Source organism: Macaca mulatta, chromosome 2, assembly GCF_049350105.2.
Source record: "Macaca mulatta isolate MMU2019108-1 chromosome 2, T2T-MMU8v2.0, whole genome shotgun sequence".
In the NCBI taxonomy this organism is placed as follows: domain Eukaryota; kingdom Metazoa; phylum Chordata; class Mammalia; order Primates; family Cercopithecidae; genus Macaca; species Macaca mulatta.
In genome coordinates this window covers 36,930,763-36,955,893 of record NC_133407.1, presented here as the reverse complement: position 1 = coordinate 36,955,893, position 25,131 = coordinate 36,930,763, and the positions used below count along the sequence as shown (strand labels likewise).

Genomic DNA, 25,131 nt, shown 5'->3' with positions numbered 1-25,131 from the left:
AAATCAAGAGGAAAGTATACAGAAATAAACAAACTTTAAAAACTCTCTTGTAGATTAATTTGCAAAGTAGGAACACAGAAACTGTAATGAAACCTAGAGTTGAAAAAAAAAGAAAGGAGAAAGAGGAAGAAGAGGAGACTAGGAATAAGAAGAATAAGAAGGAGTTGAAGAGCCAAAAGAAAGTAGCAGAAAGAGGTATACCAGTGCCTCACAAGATAGTGAACTAACCTTGTCTTCTAGTTGTCTCCCAAAAATTCAATGATAGAGAAATTATGGAAGTAAGATGGAGGAACTAATATAAAACTGTGACTAACCCTTGGAGAGACTAAAGCTGGGATGAACTAATGTGAAAAATTAACAGTCTGGGCCGGGCGTGGTGGCTCACACCTGTAATCCCAGCACTTTGGGAGGCCGAGGCGGGCGGATCACGAGGTCATGAGATCAAGACCATCCTGGCTAATACGGTGAAACCCCATCTCTACTAAAAATACAAAAAAAATTAGCTGGGTGTGGTGGCAGGCGCCTGTAGTCCCAGCTACTCCAGAGGCTGAGGCAGGAGAATGGCGTGGACCCAGGAGGTGGAGCTTGCAGTGAGCCGAGATTGCGCCACTGCATTCCAGCCTCGGCGACAGAGCGAGACTCCGTCTCAAAAAAAAAAAAAAAAAAAAAAAAAAAAAAAAAAAAAAAAAATTAACAGTCTGAGAGGTAGGAAGACAGGATGGTGTAGATATTTTAAGTTCTGCTCATTCCTCTCTCCCATATTTTCCAGGGAAGGTCACTAGTGGCCTCTGATACTGTAAGAAAGAAATCAGCAGCAAGAACTCATGCCGCTCAGGAATTCCACGGTAATATCGGAGCCATGCTGGATTGAGATTCTGAGAAAAGCAAATGCAAGCTGACCAAGTGTCACAGGACATTGACTCTTCCATCCCATTCTCCTCTAAACCTCCAAGGATAGTGGATGAGTATCTCAGGGACAGTGGATGACCTTCTCATGTGTATTAGTCTGTTTTCACGCTGCTGATAAAGACATAACCGAGCATGGGCAATTTACAAAAGAAAGAGGGCTATTGGACTTACAGTTCCACATGGCTGGGGAGGCAGGGGGCAGCGACTCACATCCTACACGGATGGCAGCAGGCAGAGAGGGCTTGTGCAGGGGAACTCCCATTTTTAAAATCATCAGATCTCATGAGACCCATTCCCTATCATGAGAACAGCAGGGGAAAGACCCGCCCCCATGATTCAATCATCTCCCACCAGGTCCTTCCCATAACATGTGGGAATTATGGGAGTTACATGATGAGATTTGGGTGTGGACACAGCCAAACCATGTCATCATGTATGGCAGCTGACCATTCCAGAGATTTCTGTCTCCTCTCGGTGCTACATTTTTCAAAAAATTTAAAGAGGAATCCCTGACTAAAGAAATTTCCCTGTGAAATGAAAACAAAAGGAATGTGGAGCAGCAGCTCTGCAATACCTGAGGCTCTCCATCCTGGGGCTCATCCCCACTCCTCTCTTCATACTCACCAGGAGGGGCAGACTTTAGTCACATCCCTTATCCATGATCAGACTGAGAATCTCATAATCACCAGGGAAACACAATTTCACAAGCCAAAATCAGTAGACACCTGAGGAGCTATAGAAGCTATACAACAAACTGAATACAGTGTTTATCACAGACAGGCCAACAGTGGAATATAAGCACAATAAATATTAGAAATACCTTCAAGGATGTAAAAGAGAATATCAGTAAAATGAAGAAGGAACAAGAAGGCATAAAAAAGAACCCTGTGCCTTTTTTGAAAGAAGAATAGGTCATTCATTCAGGATATCAGGAAAAACTAGGAACAGTTTTTAACAATACATACTTGAAAATACTAGATAAATAACAAGGTAGTAAATAATTAGTGGGCCTGTAGCTTCAAAAATAAAAAAGTAAAAAAGGAATCCGAAAAGGCGAGCTCCACGTTTGGACTCTTTCTGCCTTGGGAACATTAATTAATTCCGGAGGAGTTAGTGGAGAGCCTGATCTGTGTGTTAGACAATCTCAAAGGAGTGGGGTAAAAAGTCAGAGTCTAGGACTCATCAAGGGAAACAGCCTAGCATTGGGATGAGAACCCAAATAATCGCAGCATAGTAATAAGATTGGACTGCAACAGACCAGTTCTCACAGAGATTTCAGCCTCAAATCAGCTCAGTCTCTGGAATTGGATTAAAGCAATACCAGTTTGCCAGGATTCCCTGGTGCCTGGCATAAACAAATGGAAATCCTCCCTAGAGAAGGAAAACATTTCCTAGGCCTCAAGTTATTTCTACACAAACAATTTTTCAAATACAATGTTCCTCAGATAATAAAAATAATCAGACACTTGAGGAAACAGGACAACATAAATGAAAAGGAGGAAAAAACACCCCCAAAACAAAAACCCCAAACCAACCCACAAAGGAAACAGACCAATAAGGATTCCAGATAGTAAAGGTACTGGATACACACTTTAAAATAATGCTTGCTAAATTTAATGAGGTTAAAAAACATAAGTTAGAAAATTTTTGAGATAAGAGAAAACCATTAAAAATGATATATTTTTAAGAGAATATAGTAGACTTAAAAACAAATATACAGACATACTAGACCTTAAAAATACAACAATTAGGAGCTCATTGGATGAATTTTTAAAAGATTAAACATAGCTAAAGAAAAAAATTAGTAAATTGGAAGGTTAATCAGAAGAAAATATTCATAATGGAGCGTAAAATCACAAAAGAATGGAAAATAAGAGATACACGGAATACAGTAAGGTCTAACATATCTGTAATTGTAGTCCCAGAAAGAGAGAAGGGAGAGAGTGGTAAGGAAGAAATAGTTTAAAAGATAATGTCTGATGGCTGGACGTGGTGACTCACACCTGTAATCCCAGTGCTTTGGGAAGCCAAGCAGGGCGGATCACCTGAGGTCAGGAGTTCAAGACCAGCCTGGCCAACATGGTGAAACCCCGTCTCTATTAAAAATACAACAATTAGCTGGGCGTGGTGGCAGGCACCTGTAATTCCAGCTCACGGGGAGACTGAGGCAGGAAAATCACTTGAACCTGGAAGGCGGAGGTTGCAATGAGCCAAGATCGCACCACTGCACTCCAGCCTGGGTGACAGAGTGAGACTCTGTCTCCAGAAAAAAAAAAAAAAAAAAAAAAAAGATAACGTCTGAGAATTTTCCAACACTGATGAAAAATAGCAAGCCATATATTCAAGAAGCTCTAAGAACTCTAACCAGGGAAACTGAAAGAAAAACATACCAAAGCACATCAAATTTCCTAAACCAAGGTAAAGAGAAAATCTTTAGCAGCCAGAGAATAAAAGACAGATTCCCCCTTAAAGGAACAACAGTTAGACCAAAGGCTGACTTCTCAACAAAAACAATGGAAGTCAGAAAACAATGAAATATTTACAAAGCATTGAAAGAAAATAACTGCAACTTTGAATTTTATGCCCAGCAATATCTTTCAAAATTAAAACCAAAATAAAGATTTTTTTTTTTTTTAACTGAGAAAATTCACCAGTGACAACTCCATAGTAACACTTAAAGACCTTATTAGGCAAAATGAAATTGGTCCCAGAAGAAAGAAGGAGATGCAGGAAAGAAGGTAGAACAACAAATTGGTAACTATGTAAGTAAACCTAAATGAATTTTGACTCTACAGAATGGCATAATGTGAACCAGGTATGCAATTTTACACTTTTTAGTAGTCACATTAGAAAGAGTAAAAGAAGCAGGTGAAATTAATTTTAATAATGTATTTCATTTAACCCAATAAAACTAAATTATTATTTTTTCAATATGTAACAAATATATAAGAAATTACTAAAGAGGCATTTTACAGTTTTTTAAATATGAAGTCTTAGAAATCCAGTGTGTAGTTTTACATTTATAGCACATTTCAATTTGGATGCAATATTTTCATAGAATTTATAGATAAGAGTAGACTCACATATTTAAATTGTTTCAAATATACATTAAAGTGTTTTAATAACTGAATTCAGTACTAAAATATTTTCCTTCAATATTACACTTTTTCTTTAATATTTGCATCCATACTGACAAAACCAGTTCATCTTTTTTCAGAAGAATTAATTTGACTTTAAAGCAAAAGCATATTGGTTTCAAAATTAGATCTAAATTAAGAAAATTCAATAACCTATGTCAACTCAGTATTATTAAATCACATCAAAGGAGTATTATATAAATTAAAAGGCAATTCCAAATTTATCAACATTAAAAAGTATTCCTCGAAATTTTCTTATAGTCTTTGCAGCCAGTTTACATAATGGTAACAATTACAATTAAAATCTTGTGCATACTGATTCATTTTAGAAAAATGTGTCAAATCGCTATTATTATTTTGTACATATTATGAAAGATTGCACTTTCAAAATAAATTCTTGAAAATTAGCAGGGCATGGTGGCACATGCTTGTAAACCCAGCTATTTGGGAGGCTGAGGCAGGAGAATCGCTTGAATCTGGGAAGTGGAAGTTGCAGTGTGCTGAGATGGTGCAACTGCACTCCAGCCTGGGCAACAGAGTGAGACTCTGCCTCAAAATAAAAAAGAAAAAAAAAAAGAAAAAAAAAGAAAAAATAAATTCTTGAACCTATCTTACTTCTAACCTTACTTAGAAGTAAGCTAGAAGATCTTACTTCTAGCTAGGTCATAAGTAAGCTTTATGACCTTGACATTTCAAATTAAGATGATTCACATGCAGTGTAATACCAGTAAGAAAACTTAAATCCCACTGACATTTTTATCTTTGATTATTGAATATCTGACTAACATTTGTTTAAAAAAATCTTGAAATATCAGTCTCTAGTTTTAAACTTCAAGTATAGATTATTTACTTAACACTGCTGCAGCATCTTCCATTGTTAGAAACCAATTTTATGCATATCTAGCTGAAATTATTTTTTGATAAATGTAAAATATTGAAAATATTCTGATCACAAATTCAATTTAATCTTTTAGACCACAAACTGACAATATTATTAGTATATTTATATGATTAGCTTCATATGGTATTTTAGGTAAATACAAAACTTGAGATCACTGCAACAGCAACAGAGGTAGCTATGAAATTATTACAGCAGTACAGCATGTACTACAATAATTACACACAGTTATGATTTAATATTGTAACTTTACATTTGTTTACATTTCTCTCATGAACCAAATATATACTGTTGGAAGGATCTTGTACTATAGGTAAAGTGGTATGATAGTATATGAAGATAGGCTATGCTAAATCAAAGATGCAAACTATAAACCCTATTGTAACCCCCAAAATAACACCACAAAGAGTTATAGCTAACAAGCCAACAAAGGAGATAAAACAGAATCATAAAAAAAATGCTCAATCCAATAGAAGGTAGAAATTGAGGAAGAAAGGAACAAAGAACAGATTAGACAAATGGGAAAAAAATAGCAATTGATAAATTTAATTAAAGCCAATACTATCAGTAATCACATTAAATGTAATTTTTTTTTTTTTTTTTTTTTTTTTTTTTTTTTTTGAGATGGAGTCTCGCTCTGTAGCCCAGGCTGGAGTGCAGTAGCCGGATCTCAGCTCACTGCAAGCTCCGCCTCCCGGGTTCACGCCATTCTCCTACCTCAGCCTCCCGAGTAGCTGGGACTACAGGCGCCCGCCACCTCGCCCGGCTAGTTTTTTGTATTTCTTAGTAGAGATGGGGTTTCACCGTGTTAGCCAGGATGGTCTCGATCTCCTGACCTCGTGATCCACCCGTCTCGGCCTCCCAAAGTGCTGGGATTACAGGCTTGAGCCACCGCGCCCGGCCAAATGTAAATTTTTTAACCACTCTAATTGAAGGCAGATATTGTCTGTTTAGACAAAAAAAGCAAGACCCAAATATTCATATATACCACCTGCAAGAAACACGCTTTCAGGAAAAATATATAAATAGCTTAAAAAGGGAAAGATTGGAAAATATACTATACTAAAACTATAAAAAGTTAACTGTAGTGACTAGATTTATATCAAAATGAAATTTTAAGGAAATAACATTACCAGAGATAAGAAGGGTCATTTTATAAGGATATTGGGGTCAATTTTAGGTATGAAGTGGGACTCAACTTCAGAGGGCTCAACACCGGACCAGATTGAGGACTAGCTAAAACACAACCCCGGTGAAAGCAGCTTTCAATCAGACCCACCCACCAGTGTGCCATGTCAATTTACTGTTGCCATGGCAACACCCGGGCGTTACCACCCCTTTCCATGGCACCCAATGATTCAAAAGTTACTACCCCTTCCCTGCATAAACTACCCCTTAATCTGCATGCAATTTGGAATGGGTATAAATATGACTGCAAAACTGCCCTGAGCTGCTACTCTGCCTTTGGGACAGCACTGTTCTGCAGGAGCAGTCATGGAGCTCTAACACCACTGGAGCTGTATCACTGCCTGTTCATCAAAGCTGTTTTCTTCTACCTTTGGCTTGCCCTTGAATTCTTTCCTGGGCAAAGCCAAGAACCCTCACGGGCTAAGCTCACCTTTGGGGCTCTTCTGCCCTGCATCAAATTTATCAAGAGAGCATAAAAGTTCTATACCTTTATGCGGCTAATACCAAAGTTTCAAAGCACACAAAGCCAAAATTGATAGAACGGCAAGGAGAAATAGGCAAGTCCACAGTGATAACTGGTGATTTCCAAATCCCTCTCTCAGTAAGTAATAAAAGTGGAAAATCAGTGAGAATATACAAGACTTGAACGATACAGTCAGCCAACTTGATCTAATTTATATTTGTATAACATTTCACCTAACAACAGCAGAATATACAGTCTATTCAAATGTACACAGAATATTTACCAAGATGGACCATATTCAGGGATATAAAACAAGCCTGAATAAATTTAAGGGATATAAATCACAAACTGTGGTGTCTGATCACAATGAAATAAAATCAGAATAACGAACTATTTCTTAACCATCTCCAAATACTTGTAAAATAAATAATACTGTTCTAAAAAGCAACCACCATAGATAGAAGAATAAATCAAAGTGAAAATTAGAAAAGATTGTGAACTGAATTAAAATGAAAACACAACATATTAAAACTGGTGAGATGCAGCTAAGACTTGGAATGCAATTTAGAGCAATAAATGTGTATATCAGAAAAGAAGGAAATTTTAAATCAATAAATCAGCCTCCACTATAAGTAGAAAAAGAAGAACAAATTAGACCCAGAGTAAAGAGAATAAAGGAAATAATAAAAACAAGAACAGAAATCAATAAAAGAGAAAATAATAGAGAAAATCAATAAAACCAAAAGTTTATTCTTTGAGATAATTAGTAAAATCAGTAAACTTTTAGACAGAATGTTGGAAAAAAAGAACAAATACACAACTTACCAATATCTGGAACAAGACAGGTGATATCACTACAGGTTCTAGACATATTAAAATGGTAATAAGGTAATATTTGAACAGCTATACATCAATAAATTATACAGCTTAAATAGACAAATCCCTTGATAGACACAAACTGCCAAGCGTACCTTAAGAAAATAATAGATAACCTAAAGAGTCTAATATCTATTGAAGAAATTTAACATATTTTTAAAAACCTTCCCACAAAGAAAAGAACCAAACAGCTTCCTTGGTCAATCCTACCAAACCTTTAGAAACAGTAATGCCAATTCTACACACTGTTTCAGAAAACTGATGAAACCATAACACTTCCCCGAAATGATTTGTGAGCAGAATATATTAAAGAATTCTCAGCTGGGCACAGTGAGTGGCTCACGCCTGTAATCCCAGCCCTTTGGGAGGCTGAGGTGGGCAGATGGCTGGAGCCCAGGAGTTTGAGACCAGTCTGGGCAACATAGCGAGATGCTGTCTCTACAAAAAATGTAAAAATTACCTCAGCATGGTGGCATGCACCTATAGTCCCAGCTAGTTGGGAGGTTGAGGTGGGGGGATCACTTGAGCCTGGGAGGCAAAGGCTGCAGCGAGCCCAGATTGCACCACTGCGCTCCAGCTGGGTGACAAAGTGAGCTGGAAAAAAGCTCAAAAAAAAAAAAAAAAAAAAAAAAAAAGAATTTTCAAAACCAAACAATAAGAAAACAAATAACTAAAAAAGAATTGGCAAATGTTTAAACTGTAACTACAATCAAATAAGATATATAGATAGCTAATAAATATATGAAAAGATGCTTAATACCATTACTCATTGGGAAAATGTAATTTAAAAATCACAATAAGATACCACTATACATCTATTAGAATGACTAAAATTTTTAAAACTGATCATATGACATTATTGTATATGTAGAAAATCCAAAAGGAATCTATAGATAACCTACTATAATACATAAGTGAATTTAACATGATACTGGATAAGATCAATAAGATCAATCCATGATAAGGCCTCTACATAAAATTACAAAACATTATTAAAGATACAAATAAGTGGAAGCAAATACTGTGTTCATGGGTTGAGAAACTCAATATTGTAAAGATGTCAACTTTCCCCAATCTGATCCCTAGATTCCATGAAATTTCAATCAAAACCCTCTCAGAGGAGTCTGTAGTATGTGTGTATGTGTGTGACTTTGGAAATTGAGACTCTGTTTCACAAATGTATGTGGAAAATATAAAAAAGAAACAAGACAATTTTCGAAGATTAATTTACACTACTTACAACATAGCTATAGTAATTTAGAGAGTGTGGTGTTGGCCCAATGAAAGTGAAACAGACTTAACGGAAAAGAAGTCCGGAAACAGACCACTTATAGTCACTTGGTTTATGAAAAAGGTACGATTGCAGTACCTTTTGCAGAAAAGGACAATAAAAAGTTGATAAATGTCGCTGCATCAAGTAGATATCCTTATGGTAAAAAGTGGATCAATTTCAGGTGTTCTGTAACCTGAATATGAAAGGTAATACAATGTAACTTCTACTAAATGAAGTATAATATTTGCATGATCTTGGAGTGGGCAAAAGTTTTTTAAACAGGACACAAAAAGTCCTAACAATAAAGAAAACAATACATTTGACTACATTTAAAAAAGGATCTGTTCATGAAAAGATATCATTAAGAAAGTAAAAAGGCAATCCAGATTTAAAAAAGATTCTTGTCATACATATTATTAAAAATACCAGAAAACATAATGTACTCTGCATGCCAATAAGAAAAGACCAGAAAACCCAATAGAAAAATGGGAAAATACTTGAACAAACACTTCCTTACGAGAATATCTAAATGGATAATAAACATAAGATAAGGTGCTCAACACTACTAGTTGTCAGAGATATGCAGATAAGACTACTGTGAGATATCACTACAAATCTACCAAAATATCTAAAATTAAAAGACTGATAAAATAGCAAGTGTTGGGAAGGATATGAAACACTGGAACTCTTACATACAACTAATGCTTTATATGACCACTTTGGAAAGCTGGAAATACCTACTAAATCCGAAAAAATACATGCTTCAGCAACCCCACACTTAGGTGTACCCAGAAGAAACATGTACGTATGCTCACCAAAAACATGTATAAGATTTTCATAACAGCAAAATTTGTAATAACCAAACACTGGAAACAACCTAAATATTTTTCCACAGTAGAATGGACAAATAAACCGTGATGTATTCATACAATACAACACTATGCAGCAGTGAAAATGAATTTATTTTGGCTACATGCAATACTATGGCTGAATCTTACAAACCCAATACTGAATGAAAGAGATTCCAAAGAGAGTACATATTGTTTGACTCAACTCATCTAAAATTCAAATATGGGCAAAACCAATCTATGCTGATGTATCTGAAAAGTTATTTCCTTTGTGGAAAATGCAGTGTAATGACTGGGAGGGGTATGATGTGGAAAATGCAGTGTAATGACTGGGAGGGGTATGATGTGGAAAATGCAGTGTAATGACTGGGAGGGGTATGGTGTGGAAAATGCAGTGTAATGACTGGGAGGGGTATTCTGGGGTATGGGTAACATTCTTTTTCTTGACGGGAGCAGTGGTTACAAGGATATGTTCGTTCATACTATTGAAATTCATTAAGCTGTACACTTGTGATTTGTTGACTTCTATGCCTGTATGTTATGTTTAAATATAAGTTTATATATAAATGTGCACATGGAAAGATGAAGTAGGGATACTCTTCTCTATTCCTCCTGTTAGGTATAACTGAGTACTCTGGATATTGTGAATAAAACAAACATAAGAAAACTCTGAAAGGTGGAGGAAAGAAGGAAGAACCAGTTAGAGACCCTGGGTCCCAAGGGATGAAGCAGTGATGAGCTTTTTGGGTTTTCTTTTTACTTCATATATATTTGGGTCTTGGAGCTGAAGAAGGTGGCAACCCAGACACATCAATAAGCACAGGCCCAAATCAAGCCCCAATAAAAGTTTGATCTCTCTAGTCAAAGGACCAGGAAGGGTTTGTTTTACTCCAGCCAAACACTACAGAAAAAACTGTGCTGTTCCCACCCCACACCTACCTAGTGAGGAAAGTCTAAGTGATGAATATAGACTTCTAGCATCACCAGACTATATCAAGATGCCCCAACTCTTTGGCTGGGATGGGGGTATCACAGACGGTCAAGATGGGAGCCAGGACTTTTGCCTCCAGTGGGCAGTACCAAGGCCTCCCACCTGCAATGTCAGCGTAGACCATGTGGGGCGGTTGGACTTCCACCATCACCCCACAGTAATAATGACCAACAAATTTTTGACAAAGGTGCAAGAGAAATTCAATACAGAAAATAGAATCTTTTCAACAAATGGTGCTGTAGCAACTGGACATCCATGGGCAAAAATGCGAAAACAGACAACCAAAAAACCCTCCAGCCTAAGTCTTACACCTCATACAAATTTAACTCAAAATGGACCATGAACATAAATGGAAGACATAAAATTATTTTTAAATTTTTTTTCAAAAAACATAGGAACATATCTTTGGGACTTAGGTCTTAGTAAAGAGTTCTTAGACATGACACCAAAAGGCACAATTCATAAAAGAAAATACCATAAATTAAACTTCATCAAACTCAAAAACTTTTGCTTTGAAAGAGACCTTGTTAAATTGCTCAGAGTGGTGGCTCATGCCTGTAATCCCAGCACTTTGGGAGGCTGAGGTGATAGGGTTGCTTGAGGCCAGGAGTTCAAGACCAGCCTGGGTAACATAGCAAGACCTTGTCTTCATAAAAACAAAATTTAAAAATTAGCTGGGTGTGCTGGCGCACCTCTGTAGTCATAGCTACTTAAGAGGCTGAGGCAGGAGGATCACTTGAGCCTACGAGTTTGAGGTTGCAGGGAGCCATGATTGTGCCACTGCACTCCAGCAGAGTAGGAAAAAATATTTGTAAATCACATATCTGACAAAGAACTAGTATCTAGAATACATAAAGAACTCTCAAAACTTAACAGTAAAGAAAATAATCTAATTTAAAAATGGACAAAAGACATGAACAGACATTTCATTAAGAGGATATACAGATGGCAATTAAGCACATGAAAAGATGTTGAACATCATCAGTCATTGGAAATGTAGATTAAAACCACAGTGAGATATTATTACATTCCTCTCAGAAAGGCTTAAAATATTGACAACAGTAAATGCTGGTGAGGGTGAGAAGAGGCTGGATCACTCATCCATTGCTGGCGGGGAGTGGAAAGCGGTAGAGTCACTCTGGAAGTCTGGCAGTTCCTTTAAAAAACACACATGCATAGGACCCAGCAAGTGCACTCCTGGGCATTTATCCTAGAGAAATAAAAACTTCCTTTCACACAAAAATCTCTACATGATAGTCCATAACAGCTTTATCTGTAATGGCCCCAAACTGGAAATAATTCAGATGCCTTTCCACAGGTGAGTGGTTAAACAAACTGTATATCCATACTATGGAATGCCATTCAGCAGTAAAAGGGAGCTAACTACTGCTACAAACAATAACCTGGGTGAATCTCCATAGAATTATGTGAAAAAAATAGGACAGGCAGTGGAATAGTAACCAGCAGGGAAAATGAAAGAACTGCTGCTATGTGAATCAACAGATGGATCTCAGGAACATAATGTTAAGAAAAATGCAAGTCATAGGACAGAATATACAGTTTGAGACATTATATAAAATTCAAAAGATGTAAAACAAAAAAGTATTGTTGGAGGACACATCCAAATGTGATTAAAAAAACTCAAAGAAAAGCCACGATTCTGTATTTCCAAGCTGGGGAGAGCGGGAGGGGCAGAAACACCTGAGGGCCTCAAAAGTACCGTAATATTTGAGTGCTCCAGCCAGGTGGAGTGAAAAAAACCACTCCCAAAGGGTGATATACTGTGTAATGCCACTTATATAAGATTCTCAAAATAACACATTTATTGAAATGAAGAGCAGATTAGTGGTTGCCAGAGGTTAGGAAGGGGTTGAGGGTGGGAGGAAAGTGGGCGTGGCTATAAAAGGGGAACATGAGGGCTCTTTGTATGTCAAGGCACAGAACAGAAATGTTCTGTACCTTGACTGTCTTAATGCCAGTATCCAGATTATGATATTGTAGTATATAGTTCTGCAAGATCTTACTCTTGGGGAAAACTAGATAAAGGATACACAGATCTGTCTTTTTTTTTTTTTTTTTTTTCCTGTTGGTGAATCTACAACGATCTCAAAAAGTTTAATTAAAAAAAATATATATATTTATATATATATATAACAGCAAAGGGCTGAGGAAAACCAAGATCTTGAAGAAAATGAAAAATATAGATGATGCTGTAGTGCTATATGATCTGACGAATATCTTTGAAAAATAGTTTTGCACAAAATTAAACGTACACTTCTTTTTATACCACAATTTACCTGCTGACACATATCTTAGAAAAACTTCACAGGGGCATCAAGAAACATGGAAAGAATGTTGATAGCAGCATTGTTTGTTAATAGCAGAAACAAAACTGAGTGCATTTTCCAATGTTAATTTCCTGGTTTTACTAATTAATACGGTTATGTAAGATGTTATCATTGGGGTAGCTTGGTGCAGGATACATAGAAACTCCCTGTAGTGCTTTTTATAATCTCTATGTGAGATTATAAAAATTATTAAATACAATTATTTAAAATAAAAATTTTTTAAAAGGCCAGGCATGGTGGCTCACACCTATAATCCCAGCACTTTGGGAGGCTGATGTGGGCTGATCATGAGGTTAAGAGATTGAGACCATCCTGGCCAACATGGTGAAACCTTGGCTCTACTAAAAATACAAAAATTAGCTGGACATGGTGGTGCATGGCTGTAGTACCAGCTACTCAGGAGGCTGAGGCAGGTGAATCGCTTGAACCCGGGAGGCAAAGGTTGCAGTGAGCCAAGATGGTGCCACTACACTCCAGCCTGGTGACAGATCAACACTCCATCTCAAAAATAATAACAACACTAATAAAATAAAATAAAAATTTTAAATGACACATTTTACTGAAAATCATTTAAAAATTGGGGCATAAGTAGAATACTAACCAGCAGTGAAAATGAAAGAACTGCTGCTACATGAATTAACAAATGGATCTCAGAAACATGATGTTAATAAACATGCAAGTCAGGACAGAATACACAGTTTGATACCTTACATAAGATTCAAAAGATGCAAAACAAAACAAAGTATTGTGAAGGGCACATCCAAATGTGATAAAACTCAAAGAAAAGCCAAGATTCTGGATTTCCAAGTTGGGGAAGAGGAAGGAGAAGAAAACACCTGGGGACCTGAAAAGTACTGTAATATTTGAGCCTCCAGTTGTGTAGAGGGTAAATGGGCACTCATAGTGATGGGTTTTCTTTGTAACTTACATATACACAGCACATACTAAATAGGAAGATTTAAAGATTTTTTTAAAATGGAACACACAGATGCTATTTGGAAGAAACTCTTTCTAGTGAGGTTGCCAAGCTGAGGTTTAGTGGCAACATCTTCCACCTGGAGAAAGCCTGTCTGCTCTAGGGCAGGTTAAGGACAAGACCCAAAATCAAGAGAGACAATCAATGATAGTTGGAGGAGAGAGACTTGGAGCAGAGAAAACTTGGAGTCTCTACGGCTCTCATTTCCACAGCATGATGACTGCATTCTGAGACAATGCCAGTATCTGCTCCAGCTACATAAGCCAGCCCAGTAGTCGGAGCCGGGTTTTTGTCATTTGAACTGGCAGATTATGACAGAGTCCCCCAAGGTAAGCTGGACCATAATTAGCCCAGCTGGACCTGGTAAGCATATGGGATGACTTGGAGGCTTAGAGGTGCCCAGAGGGGCCCTGCCCCAAACTTCCCTCCCCTACTGCCATACCACCTTATATATGCAGGACCAGATGATCAGAGGAGGTACAGGACTTGCCAAGGCTTACCCAAAAGATGCTGCCTTTTCTGGCACACCTCAGCTGCTTTGTCTTGCCACCGATGATCTCCTCAGGTCAGGATGAGAAGGTACAGGGAGACAGCACCAGATGTTAGGAGAAGGTGCAGGTTGGAGGAGTGTTGCATGGCTGGGTACCTTGGCCAGTAGCTCCCTGGCCCTTCTTTGGAGGGATCACTTACAGAGACAGAACAGGCTGTGACTTGGGAGTCTCCTCTCCTTCTAGAGCTTTCTTCAGCCCTAAGCTGGATATGGTCTCCTAAGAGAGCAGGAGTCCCAAAGAAGTGGGTGGGCGTCTGGAGGGTTACCCTGAGCCTGGTGCCAGCCACAATGGGGCAGATATTCTAGGTGATGACTTACAACCCTTGACGTTCCAAACTAAAGGTGATTATGAGAATAGGAGTTATTTTGATTTGAGTTCTAGATGTTCATTGGAACATTCAACAACTATTTCTTAAACTCTGAGCTATGTCCTCAGGACGACTGCTTTTATGGAACTTGCGGGCAAGTTTTTAACAAGAAATAGAAGAGAGATTCGAGGTGAGCACACCAGGGAGACAGACAGGCTTGCCCAAGCAAGCCCCATCAGTCAAAAAGTGGGTAACAAGTGTCCGAGAAATCTGGAGATGAAGGTTGTGTCTCACTCCTCTTTCTCTTTGTATAACACATGCGTGCACACACCATCGTGTTCACCAACATGCAGACTATTATCTCAAATAAATGCTCACTGAACAGCCATAAACGAACAAGACCGCGCTGTGGCAGAAGAGTAAGGGGCAGCTTTGTCAAACCTCAATTAACCAGCATGCCTTAGGCTCGGGCTGTCCTGGGAGTGTTTCTAGCGCTTGGCTTCTGCTCTTTGCTCTTACCCACTCACAGCTTGGTCTGCGTGCCTTGATGGACCAGGCGAGTAGAGGCCAAGGAGAGGTCACCCACGTGTCCTCAGAGAGCTCATTGTCCAGATACACGTAATTGCCAGGGTGGGGAGTGGCGTTGTCAGCCTGGCGACCCCAGGATCAAGAAACGCAGGGCACTGCACTGTCCTGGAGATAGTGGCACTGGCATTCAGAGTGTCACCGTTCCTTCTCTCCCATGGGGCAGGTTATGATTTAGCATAAAATGATCCAAATGAACAGCTGGTTTGAGGTAGGCGCGCCCTATATTGGCAGCTCTTCTCTCGCTGGCCAGGTCTGCGGGGGCACCCACAGACCCCACAAGAGGCCGCCCAAATAAACGGTCTAGGCCTCAAGAGGGGAGGGCGGGCTAGAAGCCACACGGGGCAAGAGTCGAGCTCCATCTGCGCCAAGTACGCCAGGTTTCCCTAGGTCTGCCCGCCCTGAAGCGCCTCGCCACACCCTGGCTCTCCCCCACCTTCGTTCCTTTCCGCCCTGTCGGACGACTGCGCTGTGCATCGGTGTCTCGCGAGGTGGAGGAAGGGACTGGCATCTAGGTTTAAAAGACCAGAAACAAAAGTCCCCTGACAATTTCGTGTCATTTTCTGGATTCGAAAGAGGGGTAGAGTGAGAAAGACGCAGCGGGGCAGTGAGAGACGGTCCGACCCGGGGGCCTCTCAGGGGTACAGCGAGGAGGTTCTCTCCTGCCCGGGTGCGGGCTCGGGTGGGCGGGCGCACGCCCCCCAGCCCCGCAGCGCCGCGGGCCCCGCATGACATCAGAGGCTGGGGAGAGCGCAGAGCGCAGGCGCCGGCAGAGGAGGGAGGCGGGAGGGGGCCGACTGGCGCGGCTCTAGAGAGCGCTCCTCCGCCCCGCGCGCCGTCCCTGCGCGCCGTCCCTGCGCCCCGCTCCGCCCGCGCCTCTCTCCCAACGCCGCGCCTCGGGCGTAAAGAGCGCGCCCCTCGCACCGCAGCCAGTGCCGCCCGCAGCAGCCCAGCCCCAGCCTTCCTCCGCCTACTCCTCCCTCTCCTCCTCCTCCGCCGCCGCCGGACACGCAGCCGCAGGCCGGGGCCGGGACGCAGCTGGGGAGTCAGGGACGCGCACAGCCAGCCCTTCCCCCTCCGGCTCCCGCACCGCCGGCCGCCTCCCCTCGCCCTCCTCCTCTCCCCTCCCTGCTCCTTCGCTTTTTCCTCCTCCTCTCCCGGCCCCGGCTGCCACCACCATGTCCGCAGGGGGAGATTTTGGGAATCCACTGAGAAAATTCAAGTTGGTGTTCCTAGGGGAGCAGAGCGGTAAGTACCCGGCTTAATCTCTTGGCTTGTCGCCGAGTCGACCCCCGTCGCCCAAGCGCCCACCCCATTGGGACCACCGGCCGCGGCTCGGAAAGGCCTCTCCGTGTCAGGATAGAGGAGAGGGACAGGGATGGGGAGGTCGGGGCCGGCTCGGGCGGGGTCGGACTGGGGAGGGGTCAAGGGTGAGGACGGAGGAGGTGCTGGCGCCCGGGGTGGAGGTGAGGGTGGGCTCTGGGTGGGGGGCCCGGGGTGCGGGTGCAGGTGCGGCGCCGCAGGGAGCTCGGAGGGCGGCGGCTGGCTCCGCCGCGCGGACCAGGGCGTGAAGGACCCGGGCTCGCTGGCTAGCTCACACTGCGGCACCGGCTGCGGGCGACCGCGCAGGTGGCTGGGTGCTGCCGGGGGTGGGGAGAGCGACGGGCGCCCCCCTTGGAGAACGAAGCGAAACTGGGGTCTGGCCGACCCCCACTCCGCTGCACTGGAGGGGGGTTCCCTGCGGACTCTGCCGGTAACCATGCGAAAGGGCACGTCCAGGCGCTGGGACAAATAGCCACCGGGGAGAAAAGACCGGCACCTGTCTCTGTTCCAAAGAGCGAGTGCAGGCCATGAGGGAACGGGGCGCCTACCTCCCCTATCTCACGTCCGACTGGGCACAGAAGGTTCTAGACCCGGTGCCCTTCGCCAGCGCTCGGTAGCCTCCTTGCTGTTCAGGGGTCTTGGCAATGACAGTGAAGGCTACCCCAACTCGAGGCGATTTGGGGAATGATACAGGGGCAGCTCACACCGAGAGGCTGTGAAGTCTCGCTCTGGGCAGAGAAAGGCCCAGGCGACACGCCCTGCCTTGCTTCCCAGCACTCCTCCTGAGAGCATCGGTGGATTCTTCCCACCCCCACCTCCCAGCTCACCGCCCTTCTTGGGGGAGGGGAGGTCACCGTGGCAGCCGGCCAGAGCTGGGGGAGGGGGAGACTGCTTCTCTGCTGCCTGGCTCCCTCCCCAGGAAAACATCTCTGAAAACCAGCTTGGTCCCGAGGCGGGAAGCCCAGATTGAAGAGCAGGGACCCCTCTGCCACCTGTAGGAAGGAGTGGCTTTCGGAGCATCCTTCCAGAGGCCTCTCGAATGGGGCTGCAGGGAGACAAACTGAGCTCTGGTCAGCTCTGCTCTGGGAGAAGGCTGTCCTTGCCGAGCAGGACCCCAGAAGGCTGTCCTTGTCGGGCAGGACCCCAGCTCTGGCTCTGCAGACCCTCTCTGACAAGGGGGTCCAAAAGAAAGGCAACTGTGGGAGGATTGGGTGGGCCATGAACAGTGCTGCTGTGCTGTGTGTACATGAGGGTTATGGAGGTCATGTGACTGGCCCCTGTCTGCTGATGCTCATTGCCTGAGATGGATGATTCAGAGAAGGACGTTAGAAGGTAGTGTCCAGGCCCAATATGGAGATGGGTTTGGGGGCCAGGTTGGGTGTTTCAGAAGATCCTCTCAGCCAGCCAGCATTTGCCTTGGATTCTGATTGCCTGTTTTAGTAGATCCCAGTTTCATGGAGCTGACCATTCCCTGTGTCTGGAAGGGATTTTGGTGGTATTCACATCCCAGTGCTAGTCTCACCGGGCCTGGAGCCCTGGGAGATAACCTGTGGGGATCAGGCAGCCTGGGAGTTGAATTCTTAGCTGTGTTGCCTTTAGTAAAATTTGAGGCCTCTCTGTGACTCACTTTCTGTCTCTGAAAAATGGTTGCTTGAAGACAATTCTTTTACTTCTTCATGTTTCCTTAGTGCCTCTCAAAGTGCCTGGACCCTGGTAGGTTCTCAACAAACATTTGATTATTCTAAGTCTGCAAAAGCTTTAGAAAGGACTAGGAGTTTGGTGAATAAAGTGTCTCTGGTGAATTTGAGGGAACATTCTAGGCTCCCTCAGAATTCCTGATGAACAGAGACCCCTGCTGGGCTCCACAGACCCCCTTTGCTCCCAGAAGCACAGAAATGATAGCTGAAGTCTAAGAAATGAACCCACCACCTCTCCCACATGTTCAAATGGGAAGTCTGAGCCCCAGGGAACAGGGAGGCCTTGCCCAGAGTCCCAGAGTCCCATTGTGAGTTGCTAATACTTCTGGGCTGGAGCCTCACCTCTCGTTTCCAGTCCAATATTTTTCACTAGCGTGTCATTGTGAAGTAAGATGACCTTGAATTGGGGAAGCCAACAACTGGGGAGCCTCCCCAAGAGGGAGTTGGGTTGCTTCTGTACGGCCAGGCTTATAGCTGGGGCCTGTGACTGATAGGAATGCTGAGTAGTTGGTCAGGAGCAGGGTTGTGGGCCCTTGGAACATGGTCATTAGAGAATCACTGCTGTCAGTGAGATGGCTACTGGCATCTCACCTGGTGCCTTCTGTCAGGGAGTTCCAAGGCCCCGAATAGCCTGTTTCCTGTTTCCACTTTGTTGCATCGTTAGTGGGTTGTTTTAGGTTTTACAGAGCTTTTGAGTTAGGTAGGGGACATGTGCGTCTCTAAGCCTTATGGGATGGGGAGTCACCTCCCCAGCCGCTTCTTCTACCTTGCCTGCACAGTTTTGCATCTGTTGGTCATTTGTGCCAGCATTCTCTGCAGCCTGTGCAGTGGAGAGAGCCTCCTGAGGGCTGGCCCTCATGCTGGCCCTGGCTCTTTTTATATGACCTCAGAGTTCCTTTACCTTCTGTACATGGGGGACTTGGGCCCGCTGAGCTCAGCAGAATCTTTCAGAGCAACATGGGCTTGCCGATATGAGCCGAGTCCCCTGGAGATGGGCCAGGGGAAGGAGCTAGAGGGATGTGGCTTTATCTTATTTCCTGTGCCTAGCATAATGGTGACTTTTCTCTAGGCTGGTGGGCAACGGCAGTGGATTTCCAAGAAGAGCGGCGTGCATGGACCAGGGGGTGGAGCACACCCTGGGCCAGATAATCCCGGGTGGACATCAGGTCTTTAAAGATATCAGGGAACTGGTTTAAATGGGAGGCCCTTGAGAAGCCGCTCTGGAGGAAATACCTCAAGCCAGTGAAAGAGCCCCCTCCTGGCAGCTGTCCCCCTGGCCCGTGGAATATAGGCTGGGATTGTGGGGAGGGTGCTCTGGGTCCAGGGTGAGAGATTTCCTTGTGGCAGGGAGGCTGTGCAGTCCCACTGGTGCCAAATGGTTCTCTGGGCCACTGGATATGCCCTTTTGCTGATGGCAGTGGTAGGAGACATGGGGGGTGACATACATCAGTCCCAACTGGGGCATTTGATGGCGTCCGAGAAGACAAGAAGGAGCAGGTGTCTGAGGAAGGAGAGTGGGCCTGTGGGACCCACATCTTCCTCCTAAGCTCTAATGGCATTCTGTCGGCTTTTAGGCCTCACTGGGTACATCTCAGTGTGTGTGGTGGGAAGGGAGGGTCAGGGATGTGTCTGTTATGCACTGTCTTCTGACCTCCCCTTCCCCAAGACTCTTCCAGCGAAAGCAGGAGGATTGGATGGAGATGTAAAAGCTCTGTCTGCTTTCCTAGCTGAGGCCAGCAGGCCAGTTTCTCGCTCTGACCAGCCACCTGCCTGCCCTGCCCCTGGCATTGTGCTGCTGGAGGTGCTGTCCATGTTGAGCATAATGTGAATAGCATTCCTTGGAGCTGTGCAATGAAGCGACCCTGCAGGCAGCTGCCTTTTTGTTGTTCTGTTGTTTAGTCATTTGTTCATGTATCCTTCCCTCCTGCTCCTTCTCTCTTCTGTCCTCCCTCTGTTACCTGTTTATTTATTTATTCTTTGAGCGTATTCCTGCCCTCCTGGAACTTCTAGTCCGCTGGGAACGCAGACATTTGTGGATATAATTATAGTAAAGGTCTATGAGAGTCATGATGAGAGAAGAACAGCTGCTACTGGGGCCTAGAGCTAGGGGCACCTGACCCGCCTCTGGGGGCTGGTGTCAGAGGCAGCTTCCATAGGCTAGCAAGGCATGCTTCTATAGGCAGTAGGCTGCTACTACTTTGTCTTTGGGCTGTGTGTAGAAAGTAGGTCTTGGAACGAGCCCACCCTACCCCGAGGGCCTTGCCTGTTCTGTTCTGCTTTGTAGAAAGTACATGAGGTGGAGGTTCAGGAGGACAAGGGTGACTCTCAGGTATCTGGCTTGCTGGTACCGAGTAGGGGCTGTCCCTGCACTTTCAGCCCATTCCTCTGTGGTTAAGGGTTGATGATCATTCAGTGGCCCCCACTGCCTGGAAGGCTCACTCCTCTGCCCACAGCCTCACCCATCCTGACCCCTGCCCTCCCACTAGCCACACCATGGAACACCTGCCCTCCTGCAGGGAGCCCTTCATCGGCCTGGTAGATGTGCCAGCAGCCCCTCCTAGCAAGTTTCCTCCTCCCAGCAATTTTTAGACTTACCCTGTCTTAGGTGCTCACTTCCACTCTTGCTCCCCTGGGCTACCAGCTCGCCTGGCCACACATCGTGGCATAGCTTTGGTTTTCTCTGAACATTTCTTAAATACAATCATATGCTTCACCATGACCTGTCTTCTGTTGTCTCTGTTAGCTAAGGATTTTAAAATGTTAACTTTTTCAGGTACAAAAACCGTAATTGAATTTTAAGCGTCTTCTGAGGACTATGTCTTAGTCATCATTTCACCCCTCCCCACCTGCAGGTGGTTTGTGCTTATTAAATCTCTTGATTTGAAAATGATGAGATTATCTTCGCTGTGTGAGATTTGCTGATGGCCCATCAGTAGATTGAAAGTGAAGGAAGTTGAGGTGGCTTTGAAATAGGATTCCTATTTCACATTCCTGACACCTGCTGCTTTTCAAGCCAGATTTTTTGACCAGCAATATCTAAGAATCTTTTCTGAAGGCTTGAATCATTTAACTTTTTTTTTTTTTTTTTGAGATGGAGTCTTGCTCTGTGGCCCAGACTGGAGTGCAGTGGTGCAATCTCGGCTTGCTGCAACCTCTACCTCCTGGGTTCAAGCGATTCTTGTGCCTCAGCCTCCCAAGTAGCTGGGACTACAGACCCATGCCAATATGCCCAGCTAATTTTTGTATTTTTAGTAGAGATGGGGTTTCACCATGTTGGCAAGGCTGGTCTCGAACTTCTGACCTCAAGTGATCTGCCCACAGCCTTCCAGAGTGCTGGGTTTACAGGTGTGAGCCACAGCGCCCAGCTGGATCATTTAACCTTGGTCATGCCCAACTCACAGTTCATCTCAAAAAACCTGAAGTTCTTGGGGGCACTTCCTCATTCCTAGTGTCTGAAAAAATGCATGAGAACAACCAGACCACCAGAGGTGGAAAGGGACACACTAGACCTCAGCTTGCCAGAGCTCACTTTGAGATCTGGAAGAAATCACCCTGTTGCCCTGAGCCTTAGCTTCCTTCTCTTGATTTCTCTCCTCCCAATTTTTCTCCTTTCCTCAGTGGCTGGCATAAGAAGGGGCACCGTTGTGGATGTTGGTTATAGACCCAGAACCTTTGCTTTTTTATTTGTTTAAAGAGATGTGTGTGAGTAGAGAGTCAGACAGACACCAGGATGAGAATTAACCTGGACTTGGTAGAAGAGGAAGGTGGCGCCTTTAATTTGATGATACATAGCAAGAGAACTTACCAGCAAAGAGAGAAACTTAGAATGTGTTCTGGCTGCATAGATGTAATAATAATTACTGTCTTTTGCATGATCTGATTATCATCATCATTTGCAGCCCCCAGATTATAATGAATCACATTAAATTATAACAAAATAAGGCTGGGCGCAGTGGTTCACGCCTGTAATCCCAGCACTTTGGGAGACCGAGGTGGCAAGGTGGGCAGATCACTTGAGGTCAGGAGTTCCAGACCAGCCTGGCCAACATGGTGAAATCCTGTCTCTACTAAGAAATACAAACATTAGCCAGGCATGGTGGTGCATGCCTATAATCCCAGCTGCTTGAGAAGCTGAAGCAGGAGAATCGCTTGAACCTGGGAGGCGGAGGTTTCAGTGAGCCTAGATGGCACCACTGCAATCCACCCTGGGCAACAGAGCGAAACTCCGTCTCAAAATAAATAAATAAATAAATAAATAAATAAATAAATAAATAAATAAAACAAAACAACCTTATTGCCCTTTTGTTCCTGATTCTATCCCTAAAATCAGTCTATAAATATTTATCTTTATAGGTGTTGCCCCTACATTGCAAACTCACCGGGAACAGGCCCAAGGGTAGTAACATTTGTATCCCATCCAGGCTGTAGATTTCCCGTGTCCTCCCCACCCATGTGTGGGTAATTTTGGGAAATTATTGGACAGAACCACTGGGGAAGGTAAGAGAAGGCTAGGCAGAACAGCAGAATTCGTAAACATTCGGGGTGGACTACCGGGAAATCTGCTGGGCATTTTCTCTGCGTCTGCCATCCTTTTCCATTTCTCACCACAGGGAAGAGAAGCCAGGGGAGCTCTGGTTGAGGTTGCCAGGGAGAAGTACCAGACACGCCCTGAGATGGACAGCTTTTGTTAGGGCGGAAAGAGAGGCTGCCAGGAAATGGGGCTCCAAGCAGGGCCTCGGGACTGGAAGCCCCTGGGAACTTGGAATGGCAGGCCAGTCTTTGTTTCCTAGAACAAGGGAAGGAAAATGTGAAGACTCACAACTCCTAAGGACTCCTAGGATGTTCTTTACCATATCTTGGGGCTTGATATTTCAAAATTGTTTTCATTATTTTCATAACTTTTGCCCTAAACAAAGTAAGATCTTTTAAAAAATATTGACTGATATACATAACTTAGCATTTTAATGAAGTGATTTATTTTTAGTAGAAAAACTTATTCTGATCTCTTGGTAACAAGGCCAGAGGGAGCCCAGGTGACCAGATCACATGCTCTGGGCCAGCCATTACCTGTCCCAAGGGGCTGACATACCTAAGGGACAGGCCCAAGTCCTGAGGAGGCAGATGATACCTCACCCCTGAGGGCAGAATAGAGCTTTCAAAGCAAAGGTTACTTCCAGGAAATGCATAAAAAGAATGGCAGCCCGTGTCCTTCCTCACGTGAGTTCACTCACGTGGCATTTATTGAACATCATCTCTGCCGGAGGCTCCACACAGGGCACTTTTTATCTTCCGAGCCACCCTGTGATGGATATGAGATCATCCCTGTTTTGTGGGTCAGGAGGCAGAGGCTCAGAGCTGGCCCTGCCGCAGGACTGTGAGTGTGGCAGAATTAGAATTCAGACCTAGTCACTGTGAGAAACTGTCGGACCTCTTGCCTTAAAGGCAGGCTCTGGCCCAGGACTGGAGTGGAGGAGACAGAAGAACACTGAGGTCTTCTGAACACGAGGTCTGCTGTGCATGACTTGTGGGGAGTGTTTGTGCCAAGCTCTTTGCTAAAGAGGAACCTGCGGGGCCCTAAGCAGGGAGGAAGGAAGCAGGGTCTCTGTGTGGGAGCTGCTGGAGCTGGTCTTTGCACAGCAGGCACCCTGTTCTTCCATGGAATGAACTATTTATTTGGGGTGCTTTGAAGGGAGTTGATAGAGCCTATGGGGGCAGCTAAATCCCCCCCAAGTCAGCCCTCAGCCCACTGCCATGGTTCTAGCTGAGAACTAATTACTAACCAGGGAAGAACCAATTAAACTAAATGGCTGGTTCCCACCTACTCTGGGGTAACCCTTTCCTGGCCACATCCTCCCTCCTGGCTTGGAGATACTAGGGCCCTGGATACCCTGATTCTATCCCCGGTCTGCCACTGCCTGGCCTTATGTTGGATAAGCCCCAGCCCATCTCTGGCTTTTTCTGTGTATCCCCTCAAGGCTACTGGGCTGGGTGACCCCTTGGGCCAGTGGACCTCTAACTCTGGTTCTGCAATTCAGTGCCAGCTCTGAGTATGAGGCCAAGCCAGTAACACTCCCAGCCTGGAGACAAGCATGCTGCTGGTGAGAGGGGCTGCAGGAGTGAGGTGTGGGATCAGGGGCTCTGCCGACTGTTGCGCCCAGAACTGCCCTGGGTCCCACATGCAGGATGCTCTCCAACCTACCACCTCCCCTGGGAGGCATTCCTGGCCCACCTACACCTTAGTGCAACCTGCCCTGGGGGCACAATGTGGGGGAGGGGCACGCTAGCTCCCCTTTCCTGATGATGTGCTTGGCTCTGGTTGCCAAGCAACAGGGATGGGGCTGTCCTGCACTTCTGCTTCCAGGAGGTGTTTCTTCCACACAGAGAGGAACCATGATGAGGACGACAAGGCAGGTCACACATCCCAGGTGCTCCTAGCCCAGGGGCACCCCTTTCCACAGCCTGGTGGTAGGGGTAAGCTGGGAGGGCAGGGAAAGGGCAGAGCCGAGATGGGTATATGGTGTCCCCAGCAGACCAAGGAGGGCTTAGAGACCTGGCTGCAGCTCCCACTCCTACCCCATCACCATAATGGTCCTCCTGCATCCTGGGCTTGCCCACCCTTCTGCTGAATGGATAGTGTTGGTATGCAGTGGCACCACCTGTGCTCATTTTCCTCACCTGTGCAGGAGGGTGATCATTACCTAGTTGGGGTTCCAGGAAGATCAAGTGCATCTATACATGGCATGTGATTAAAGCTCACATGA

General features: G+C 44.3%; 1 protein-coding gene and 1 long non-coding RNA gene across 5 annotated transcripts in view; one reads left to right on the top strand and one right to left on the bottom strand.

The window, feature by feature from the left end:
• LOC144339016 (uncharacterized) overlaps positions 1-15,794 on the bottom strand; it is a 71,311-nt gene extending 55,517 nt beyond the window's left edge. The window contains exon 1 of the long non-coding RNA XR_013413564.1: positions 14,408-15,794. This is a non-coding gene — a long non-coding RNA (uncharacterized LOC144339016). The remainder of the gene's footprint in view (positions 1-14,407) is intronic.
• Positions 15,795-16,160: 366 nt separating this feature from the next.
• RAB6B (RAB6B, member RAS oncogene family) overlaps positions 16,161-25,131 on the top strand; it is a 68,260-nt gene continuing 59,289 nt past the window's right edge. For 3 of the 4 annotated variants that reach the window (XM_077990997.1, XM_077990994.1, XM_077990995.1), the window contains exon 1: positions 16,161-16,598. In XM_077990997.1, the coding sequence (XP_077847123.1) occupies positions 16,529-16,598 (70 nt within the window). In that variant the 5' untranslated portion in view covers positions 16,161-16,528. 4 annotated transcript variants of the gene reach the window in all.